Source organism: Sarcophilus harrisii, chromosome 6 (assembly GCF_902635505.1).
Source record: "Sarcophilus harrisii chromosome 6, mSarHar1.11, whole genome shotgun sequence".
Classification (NCBI taxonomy): domain Eukaryota; kingdom Metazoa; phylum Chordata; class Mammalia; order Dasyuromorphia; family Dasyuridae; genus Sarcophilus; species Sarcophilus harrisii.
The window spans coordinates 132815258-132827689 of NC_045431.1; the positions used below are offsets into that span (position 1 = coordinate 132815258).

The window sequence follows — 12432 nt, forward strand, 5'->3', positions numbered from 1 at the left end:
AATGCTGGAATCTACCTGGATCATCTTTGGCTTCATCATCTGCGCTAATTCCCCTTTCAATTTCAAATATTTCAAACAGGTCATTGTTCACTCCTGGCTGGCGAGGAACTGTAAGAAAAAGTCATTTTTTTTTTTTTTAATGAAGATGGTCAAGGAAGTAGGTCACTAAGTACCATTATCTTTAATGAGGGACAGAGAAAGAATGCCTTAGGCATTCTACTCCTCTGGAGAACCCAATAAACTTAATTACATTTCCCATGAGATTCATAAACTTTGCTCTTCAATGATTTATGATATAAGTTATCTGAACACAGTAAAAATTGATTTTCAAAATTTCTAAACTTCTATGGAAAAATAACAAAAGTCTTCAATTGAACAGTGTTTTATTAACAAATCTTTTGACCTTGAACTTTTTCATTTCTAATCAAATGTGTCAAGCCAAAAAACCTATCTCTGCAAGAGATCCATTATCAGGGCCCCTGAATTAAAGCTGTGTTAAACAGAAATGATTGCAATTATAATGAATGTGTAAATTTTATGATCTACGTTATTTAGAGTGAAAATCTTTTGCAATGAAAACTAACTACAAAGACCAAGGTAGGGTTTATTTCTTGATGGAAGCTAAAAATGACTCCTAGTTGATTTAAAATCTATCCAAGATCACTGATGCTGCTTTTTAAAATGAAATGACCTTATTTGGTGGTAGCAATGTTTGCAAAAGCCTGTTTCAGAGCCCCAAGGGCCAAGGTGGTGGAAACCAAAATGTGTTCTAATTTGGGAAGGCTGGGAGGAAGAACTAGAGAAATGTTTTTATTTCTTGCTGATATCTTCAGCAAGAAGATTCTTGATATATCTTCTCGGTAAATATCCCTTTGTGTTAAATGTTATACTTTTTGAAACAATTGTTAAAGATATCAAGGGAGCACAATCCCTGTCTGGGAATTCCTTACACCTACTTACATGATTGGATTACCTCCTCATATGGCCCTATATATGGCAACTAGAAGGGACAGTGGATAGGGTACCAAGCCTGGAATCCAGAAGACTCATTTCTCTAGTTCAAGTCTGACCTCAGATATACGCCAGCTGTGTGATCCTGGCAAAATCACATTTTTTTTTCAACTTTTTATTTTTCAAAACATATGCATGGACAATTCTTTAACATTAACCTTTGCAAAACCTTGTGTTCCAATTTCCCTCTTTTCCCCCATGCCTTCCCCTAGATGGCAAGTAGTCAAATATATGTTAAACATGGTAGAAATATATGTTAAATCCAATACATATTTATACAATTATTGTGCTACACAAGAAAAATCAAATCAAACCAGTAAAAAAAAAAAAAGGAAGCAGAATAAAATGCAAGCAAGCAACAATGAAAAGAGTGAAAATACTATGTTGTGGTCCACACTCAGTTCCTACTGTCCTCTCTCTGGGTGTAGATTACTCTCTTCATCACTGAACAACTGCAACTGATTTGAATCATCTCATTGTTGAAGAGAAGCATGTTCAGTAGAACTGATCATTGTATAATACTGCTGTTGCTCTGTATAATGTTCTCCTGGTTCTCCTCATCTCACCCAGCATCAGTTCATGTAAGTCTCTCCAGGCCTCTCTGAAATCATCGTGCTGGTCATTTCTTATAAAACAATAATATTCCATAACATTCATATGCCATAACTTATTCAGCCACTCTCCTACTGATAGACAGTCACTCAATTTCCAATTTCTATCCACTACAAACAGGGCTGCCACAAACATTTTTGCACATATAAATCTCTTTCCCTCTTCTAAGATCTCTTTGGGATACAAGCCCAGTAGAAACACTGCTGGGTCAAAGGGTATGATAGTTTGATAACTTTTTGAGCATAGTTCCAAATTGTTCTCCAGAATGGTTGGATTCGTTCACAACTCCACCAACAATGCATCAGTGTCCCAGTTTTCCTGCATTCCCTCCAACATTCGTCATTATTTTTTCCTGTCTATCATCTTAGCCAATCTGACAGGAGTGTAGTGGTATCTTAGAGTTGTCTTAATTTGCATTTCTCTGATCAATAGTTAAAGTCTTATTATTTCAAAGTTTTTTTCAACCATTTTTTCAAATGTTTTTTTAAAAACAGTTTTTTTGGGAGGAATGAGGGAGACGATCAAGATTATGTGACTCGGCCAGAGTTACACAGATAGTAAGTGTCAAGTATCTGAGGCTCACCTGAACTCAGATCCTCCTGACTCTAGGACTGGTGCTCTATCTACTGCATCACCCAGCTGCCCTATCTGATTTTAACATATGAATGGGAGACATACTATTAGAAGATGAAGTTGATGTTTTACTTTAATAAATAAAATGCTCTTTTCCAATAGTCTATTGCTAACTACAGTGGTATCTGATATTCTCTATACTATTCACGTAATCTTGTATCTGAAGAGACATCGTTTGTTATAGAATATTTGCAGATGCCTGCTCAATAATATTTCATGCTTTCATTTTGGATATTGTTCACATAGATTGTTCTCATGATGATTTCACAGAAATAGAAAAGTGGGTCATTGGATATTAATGGTTTTAGGTTGCCTTTGGGATGGATCCATTTTCTCTCAAGTCTCTTATATTCTTCTATCTTTTTTACATATCTTTAGAATTACATCCAAATTTCTTCAAAACTGTATCATCTTAGTCATCCTCTATGTATACTTGGCCTAGTCTGGTTTCCCTTATTCTCTTTGTTTATATTAAAGTTATTTTTACTACTTCATGTATTTCAACATTGCATAGTGGATAGAGAGCTGACCTTGGTATTAGGAAGACCCAGCTTAAAGTTGTTAGCTGTTGTTTAGACATTTTATCATGTTCAAATCTTTGTAATCCCATTTGAAGTTTTCTTGGCAAAGATAATTGAGCGCTTTATCATTTCCTTCTCCAGCTCATTTTGCAGATAAGAAAATTGAGGCAAACTGGGTTAAGAGACTTGCCCATGATCACACAGCTACCAAATACCTGAGGCCAGATTTGAGCTCAGGAAGAGGATTTTTTTTTTGACTCCAGGCTTGGTACTCTATCCATTGTGCCATCTATCTGCACCCATATTTATGCCTATAAATAACAGAAAAGTTCCCAACCTGAATTGATAGATGGAAGTTTTCTTACCTGGAAGTTCACAAAGAAATCATATATTTAGTTCCTATATACAAACATACACACACACACACACACACACACACATACATACATATATACATACATATATATACACATATATATACATATATATATACATATATATACATACATACATATATATACATATATATATACATACATATATACAAACATACACACACATGTATATATATATACACACACATACACATAATGTATGTATGTATATGTGTGTATATAAACTCCTTATACATTATACTCCTTATATATTTGTGTGTATAAATGTACATGTGCGTTTATACATACATATATATAAGGAATTCCACTCCTATTGAGTATATGTGGAAATAGATCTACTTTGAATAATTTTTTAGAGCTACTGGGTAAGGATATAAAGTCAAAGAGTATGAGAAAAAAAGAGCCTAAAATCTCTCTTTTGGGGCCAGAGTCATCCAAAACTGAAGCTCGTTTACAGAGTGGGCAGAGATAGGACCCTTTAGCAGGATAATGTAAGGAAGAGAAACCTACTTGCCCTAAGTTGTGGAATGGTTATTGTTTTACATATACACAGAACTGAAATATTTTTCTTTTTCAATTCAATATTATAAGAATACAAAAGAAAATTGTTTTGTTATTGTTGTAAGTGAAAGTGTGAGGTAGTAGAAACATCAATGGGATTTTGTTTATGTCCTTTTTCTTACCTTATATATATATATATATATATGTATATATATATGTATTTTGTTTATATATACATATATATATATATATATGGAAGAGGATAACAGGAAAAGATAATGCTGAATGTTGGAGGGGATGTGGGAAAAGTGGGACACTGATGCATTGTTGGTGGAGTTGTGAACGAATCCAACCATTCTGGAGAACAATTTGGAACTATGCTCAAAAAGTTATCAAACTATCATACCCTTTGACCCAGCAGTGTTTCTACTGGGCTTGTATCCCAAAGAGATCTTAGAGGAGGGAAAGAAATTTATAGAAAGATGGAAGAATATAAGAGACTTGAGAGAAAATGGATCCATCCCAAAGGCAACCTAAAACCATTAATATCCAATGACCCACTTTTCTATTTCTGTGAAATCATCATGAGAACAATCTACGTGGACAGTATCCAAAATGAAATCCTGCCTCAAACATTTCCTGGTTGTGTGACCCATTTGTAAAATGGGGACAATAGCATCTGCCACAGAGGAAGAATAAATAAAATAATGTACACAGAAGAGCTGTTAGATCTTAAAGCCTTATATAAGTGTTAGTTATTATACCTACAGTTGTATACTGCTCTATTATTTCTGATACTCATCTATCTGTATAAACTAAAAACAAAAGAGTAAAAGATTCAGAGGCAAATGTTAAAGGTTCTCAGTCCTCTTTCATGATGCATATGAAATGAAGGGCAGCCAAAGAAATCATTTCTACATATAAGAAATTTCTTATTAAAAACTCAAATTTAGATTCAGTCCATTAACACTCCTCTCCCCACAAAAGGGGCTTCATGAATACCTATTTTAGTTAAGTACTTTAACATTAAAATAAATTTTGATCATGAGAGGATTCTTACTGTTTAACAATGTAAAATATAACATCTTGAAGGAATTACACATAAGCATATTATTGGATGAAAAGAATGTTTAAGAGAGACTTTTTACATCCATATTGGAATATAGATTGGTTCCATAGACAAGTAAAATGTAATTCTAGTGAAATGTTAATGTTAATTAATTCTAAAATGCTAATCTCTAATACTTAAGACATCTTTTCCCCCTTTGAAATGGTCGTACCTTATGTATAATGGATAGTTTGTAAGGATCATCTAAGTTAGTTAAATGTCTGGATTAAGGAATTGTAATTTTATCACTTTTATATGTGTATGATAACTTGAATTTGAGTCTAATAGATTTCCTTAGAGAAATTTTGATACTTGCAATTTTGGTGATCGCTTCTAACTCTCAAATTGTCGTAGGTTCAATTATTTATAATTACCAGACTAATTATATACAGGGTGTCCCAGAAGTTCTAAGGAAGCTATTAAAGTTTAAAAGTGTCCTGAGATTTCTGGGGCACCCTGTATAAATGGATTCTTCTAAAATTAGAAAATACCTTCAAGTATTTTAAACAATTCCCTACCATCATGTTTACACTGTTAGTTTGTATTGGATAAGATAAATTTTAGCCAAGTTTCTTCCTGAATTAATATAAACTCCATATTAGGACACTCTGAATTAATAAGGATTTACAATATTTATACAACTGTGGAATATTTTAGTATTCAATTTACCATTATAGGCTACATATTTATATGAAGATTATATACAAAAGACATACATAGCTTAGATACTTTTAAAAAAATAAAAAGCTAGACCTGGGATTTCATGAGTGTGGAGACATTCTTGTGAATAACTCCTCTACCAATGCAACCTAACACTTTCTTTGCTATTTATAGTTTTTAGGGGTTGCCTGGAGGGCACTGAGAGGGTCATGTGCTGTATTTCTACATATAAGAAATTTCCTATAAAAATTTCCTATTTTTATATATAAAATATATATACTGCCAAAGTATGTCAGAGGAATGAACCCAAGTTCCCCTTCTATCTACTACACCATGTTTTCTTTCAGATAATACATATATTGGAGATAATCTGTATAAATCCATTTTATACATTAGCAAAATGGTATAGTTGACTGTTTCAGATGGCTTACAAAGTTGGCTCCCAGAATAACCTATTTCCCATTTTTTGGCAAGATATTTTTGTTCTAAGAAAAAAAAAGAAGGGGGAAATTATGCACTTTACCTATTGTTGAGGACAATCCAGGTTCTGCCCCCTTGCAAGTTTTTATGACTTGTAAGGTGAAAAAAATCATACTTGACTATACTGATTATGTTCTGGTATAGACTTGTGAGAAGGATGCATATATTAAGAACATAGGACTTGAACCTGTACTTTACCATTTAATAGCTAAGTGATCTTGGAAAAAGTTCAGTGACATTCATATATTCTTGCGGATTTATGATTTTGTGAGTGTGAAGATCACATTTACATAATGCGGATAAAATACTATCTTACTGGACCAATGTAAAGGCAGGAGATGGTACCAGATATTCTCCTTTATTCCTTTTCAGTTAAGTCTAGCATTTACCACTTCTGCAAGTCACCAGAAACCAGGACTTTACTGTGGTCTCTACTGGTGCTCTACATCTACTAATAGCCTCTACTTTACTATGGTCTCTAGTGTTTTCAAAGCAGGAAAAAACAGACAAAATATGAAATTATGTGAATGGATAAGTAATTAAATTAAAAGGATAATATTCCATCATAATCACATACCACAATTTATTTAGCCATTTCCCAATTGATGGGCATCCCCTCAGTTTCTATTTTTTTATTGTAAGAAGAGAACTGCTATAAATATTTTTGTACATATAGGTTTTTTCCTTTTTTAAAAAATCATGTCCAGTAGTGATATTGTTAGGTCAAAGGATAATCACAAATAATATAATCATAAAATATTAGTATTTGGGAGTTAGAAGCAATCATCAAAATTGCAAGTATCAAATGGGGAATATAGAAGGTAAGGAAAAAATACATGAACAAATACAATTTGGATATGGATTTTAAATGCACAAAACCCAGAATTCTACCTAATAGCTCAAATGCATATCATTTGCAATATTGATCAGAATCAGGTAAATACTGTCTTCTTGCTCAATTTCTGCTTCCTAGAATGAGTTGTTTGGAGACAAGTATTCTGTGCTGATTTAAACAGTTGTAACACAGAAATACTTTATCCTAAAGTTATTGTGGCAAATGCTAGCAAACATGGCATTTTTAAAAGATTATATTTGTATTTTTATTTTTCCCCAGTTACATTTAAAACATTTTTTACATTTGTTTTTAAAACTTTGAATTCTAGATTCTCTTCCTCATCTCCATCCCCAAATCCCATTAAAAAGCACATGTGAAGTTTTGCAAAATACTTCCATAAAAATCATGTTGTGAAAGAAAACATAGATCTCCGCTCAAAAAAAAAAAAACCTCAAGAAAGATAGAGTGAGAGAGAGAATTGTATTGCTAAGAATAGCAATAGCACTCACAGCTGATCTTCCCACAACATTGTTATTACTTTGTACATAGTACATTTCACTTTGCTTGAGTTAATGGAGGACTTTCAAAGCTTTTCTGAAATCATCCTGCTCATCAATTCCCACAGGACAACAGTATTTCATTATAATCACATACCACAATTTATTCAATCATTCTCCAACTGATGGGCATCCTCTCAGATTCCAATTTTTAGCCCTGAGAAGAGAGCTGCTATATTTTTGTACATATAGGTCCCTTTCCTTTTTAAAAAAATCTCTTTTGGGATTCATACCTAGTAAGGTATTGTTAGGTCAAGGGAAAAAGTATAGTATTTTGAAAGCACTTTTAATCTAAAAACAAAACAAAACAAAAATCCAAACAACCCTACATATCTGCATCTGCCCAGTTAATTGCTAGGGAACTAATGAAACAAGAGCATGAAATTTAGAGAGCTAGTAATATAAAAAAAATTCCAAAGTAAAAGGGCAGAGAAATTTCTTAAGAAGGAAAAACGGGAAGATTATCAATATTAGCTGTATAAGGAGGGCTTGGTCTTTACTGTTTGATTGATATTGTATCTAGGCTGGTTATTAGTTAATTGATGGTCATTCATCCCTACTCTGCTTCCAGTACTTTCTCTCAGGTCCTCTGGGCTAATTTGCATGAACCAGCCCAGATTTTTTGAAGGAAGATGGGGCATAGGAAGACAAGCTGAAGAAGGACATAAAACCCCCTCTAGTCCTAAAGTAGCAATGAAAGAGTTAGAGCAATGTAACTAGCATTAGTCTGGATTACTGGGAGAGTGAGAATACTTTGTATTTGGAGTAGAAAATAGATGCTAAGGTTCTTAAACCAAAGCAAATATTGATTTGTAAGTTTGGAATCACTTTTAAAGAAAAGAAGGAGTATGCGGGAGTAATTCTGGACTGACTGGACACTAACTTTGTTGGCTAGACTAAGGTATAATCCCACTACTATCTTACTTTTTCAAAAAACTGGCAACATCTAAAGATGGTCATATAAAGCAAGAGGACATCTTCAGAAGAATGGGGAAAACACATCCATGCAAATAAATACATAAAAAGTAATTTGGAAAGTATGGAAAAGGAGAGCATAAATACCATTAGATTGGAAGCTAGAGGATATGGAGGAGAATAGAAACTTTCATCAGTCTTGAAGATTTATGAAGATCTGATATAGAAGAATTCAGAATGCAAGATACTTTCTAGATGGAATCTGCAGACAGATAGCCTAACAGAAAGAAGGAGCCAGGAGAAGTACCTGCTCTGGTAGTAAACTTTGACCTTGACTCCTGCTGGAAGTTTACACAGAGCAGTAATGTAACTCCACCTTACTGTTTACCATAGCAGACTGCCATTGCAGCATCTTTAGACATCCAAAAAATGTTTGGACACTTGACTTTTTATACTCCATTCTAAAGCTGGGTATATTTCTGAACTTGACCCTGACACCACTCCAAAATGAGTCTCAGGGATATATTAAGGTCATTTTTACTGATTGGGATATAGACCTTCTGGCAAATGTTTAGGGTTATTATTCTCAATTGTCACAAAACTTAAACTCTTTGGCTAGGTTTTCCTTTAGGTTGTGGTTCAAAAATAGGTCCTTGAAGGAGGAAATGGAACTAACTGCCAACTTCTCTCTTTACATGAAAAAGATGAGTAATTTTCCTATTGCTGCCTGTTTATTCTTGCTTTGATGAACAGTTTCACAAGTTGTTAGATTTTTTGTGTGTGAGCATTTGCATCTCAGAAATAGCTACAAATCGGGGCTTATTTTATTGCTTTATCAATTGTCTAGACTTAAAGTGATGGAGAAAATATTAATACAGCAGATTAAACTTAAAACTTTTTTTTATTTAATAGCCTTTTATTTACAGGATATATGCATGGGTAACTTTACAGCATTAACTTAAAACTTTTAAGAGCTATAGTATATCATCACACCTCTGGCTATATTTTATGTAAAGTTTTTATTTCCTATGGCATCTACCACAGTAATTTCTGTACAGAGTACTTAATAGTTTGAACAAATGAAAGTTGTTAATGCCTTGTGTGTTGTTTACACAGTAGAGACTTTTTCTCATTGTCTTAAGGAAATTAGCTACCTTCACCAAAAAGAAAGAGGTGATAGTCCTTTTGTTTTCCATCCTGCTATGACCTCATGAGAAGTATCATGTTCAGTTATAGGCAACAAAATTTTAAAAGGCCACAGACAACATGGATTAGGCTAGAAGGGGAGGTAAATAGGAACAAGCAGAAGTAGCATCAAAAATGGGGAAGCTAGACAGAGGTAGACTTTGGTGCCAAATAATTAGAGCTTTCCAAAAGCGCAAATAGGATTTTGTCAGGTAGTGAGTTCTCAATCACAGGAAATCATCAGGTATAACAACTAATTGAACACATTAAAGAGAAAATTTTTACTCAAGCTGATGATTGTATTATCTGGGATGCCTCCCAATTCCTGAGATTCTCTAATTTTATATTTTATAATTCTTACTTTTATATTTCATATTTTGAATATACTCTAGTTTAAATAGCAACTCTTATAAAGAGATTTTACATATTGTTAGTATAACCTTATGAAAAGAATAATGAATACTAACAGCTAACTGAATCAGCATGAAGCACTGAAAATAGTTTAACCAAACTTCAATTGTGAAGACACTGGGGATAAGTCTGTGATGGACTTGATGCCTCTCATTTTTAAAAGGTAGTGTGAACTTCTTGAAAACTAGAATTGGGCAAAAAGAAGCCAGCAAAGTTATGAGACCAAGAAATAATAAAACAAAATTTAAAGAATGGAAAAAATAGAAGAGAGTATGAGATAACTCATAAGAAAAACAACAGATGTGGAGAACATATTAAGAAGAGAAAGTATAAGAATAATTGGACAACCTAAAAGATATGACCAAAAAGGAAAAAGAATCTATATAAAGAAATACTTAAATAGAAATAGAAAAAAAAAACAACCCAACAATCACCACCTGAAAGAGGTCCTATGAGAAAAATCTATAGGAACATCATAGATAAATTTTGAAAAAACCCTCAGATCAAGGAGAAAACATTATGAGCAACAAGAAAAAAAAATTCAAACACAATAGGAGCCACAATTAGAATCACATAAGATTTAGCAGACCTTGAGACACTATTGAAGAGCAAAAGAACTAGGATTGTGGCCAAAAATATCATACCTAGCAAATCTTAAGTACAAAAAAAGAGGAAATTCAATCAAAGTCCATTAGACTTTCAGACTTTTGTTGCAAAAAGATCTGAATTTAATAAAAAAAATCTGACATATAAGAACCAAGAAAAATATCAGGTAAACATCAAATATTAATTTCAAGGGACTCAATAAGATCAAACTGTTTATGCTTTATATATGGAAATGTAAACCATACATCTAAGATTGTCATTAGTAATTGGGTAATTTTGAAAGAAAGATTAGAGTAGAGCTATGCATGATGTGATCCTAAAAAAACAAAACCATGTAGGAAAAGGTAAAAAGAGTAATTAGGCTATATGAATGAGATGTGAGAGTAAGAATTGACATAGAGGAATTAGATGGGGAAGGAGAGTTGGCAATTCTGGAATTCTACTCACATTGAGACAGTGTGAAGAGATGCTTTGAGAGAACTGAATTTAATCGTCACATTCCACAGGGTAACTGATTTTTCTTTTCTGATAAGAACTAAGCTGAGTTATTTTCTTATACTCTTGAGAAGACATTTTCAAGGAAAATACCTGAAGGGAATGGAGAGATTTTTAACTGCCATCCTGTGGTGAATTCAACTAATTGTTATATTTAAGGAGAAAGGAAAAGTTAACTGATGCTTCCAAATAGAAGTGAATAAAATGTCATTCTGAGAGGAACAGAGTTTAAAAGATCATCAAAAAGTTGCACTGTGACTCCAGAGTTTTGGAGTGTATAGAGATGATTCTGACTGTGATCTTTCTCACAGATGAGATATTGCTTAAAAATTTTCTATGCCTCTACGTTATATGTTATTGCTAATACATTCTATGATTAGTAACACTGTTATTTGTCTGAGACTACGAGTTCAAGGTTTGAGTTTGAGGAGTGATTTAGTTTGAGAAAGGAAGTCTTCCTCAATTTTGCAAGGGTAGGGGTTTGGAACCAATAAATTAATTGTTTAATTAATAAGAGGGATTTTAAATTTTAAGTAATCTTCTAGGAGCAATTTTTGATTATATCTATTAGACTGCTTTTCAATATATTTAGAGTAAAAGACTTCATATGATAATTATGCAGAAGCAGACAGAAAAGTAGGACCTTGATATGTTTGTCCTTGAGTACTTTATGAGTATTATATTGCACACCCATACTTTCACAATGTCTCTGACTAAATATACAAAAAGAAATTTTAGAGATGAGCAAAATAAAATCATTCTTTCTATATACAACTTCTTACCTAAAATGAAGAATATTGATTTATGTAAAACAATGATTTCATGAATACAGCCAATGACCACAAGACAAGAGAGTTTATATAGAAACTAAAACTAGAACTTTCATTTTTATGTGTCTCAAATAAATGCAATTAAACATAAGGATAAAATGTGATGTTATTCTTATCATAATATGAAATGGATTCAAAACCCTATGTATAGTTTGTAAACACCAATAAGAATTTCTAAAACATACAGGAATAACATTTTAGAAAACACTTAAAATGTCTTGCTTTGTTGAATTTGCAAATTCAATATGTTCATTTTTGTCTTTCCCAAACACCACAAGATCCAATTTAAAAATAAATCAAAAATCTTGAAAAATTTCAGAACTCATACCACCAGATTCTGCCCTGTACACAGCAATAAGTCCCTCCTTCAAAATACTGAAAGACATTTAATCTTGAGGGGAATGGCAGACACATCTTGAGCTCGTTGTGAGGCTCTTCTGTTTATCAGGAAGGAAACAAGTTTGGGGACCTTTTCATTCCTCAGAAGAAACAATTTTTTTACTCATCACCACATCATATAGAATATAGACTTCAATGTATTCATGACTAAGGACATCATTGCCACTATAGTCACATATCCTGTACAATTTATAGAAGGGGAAATGAACAGAAAAGTATTTTTCTCCAGTGCCTTTCAGAGTACTTCCTTTGTTAATAAAAGATATGTTTTCTTACTG

General features: G+C 32.9%; 1 protein-coding gene across 4 annotated transcripts in view; it reads right to left on the minus strand.

Annotated features, from left to right (window-relative positions):
• Positions 1–12432, minus strand: part of NPNT (nephronectin) — a 111996-nt gene that overhangs the window by 18364 nt on the left and 81200 nt on the right. For all 4 annotated transcript variants that reach the window (XM_031943180.1, XM_031943178.1, XM_031943179.1 and 1 more), the window contains one exon: positions 16–108. In XM_031943180.1, coding sequence (XP_031799040.1) covers positions 16–108 — 93 coding nt within the window. The remainder of the gene's footprint in view (positions 1–15; positions 109–12432) is intronic.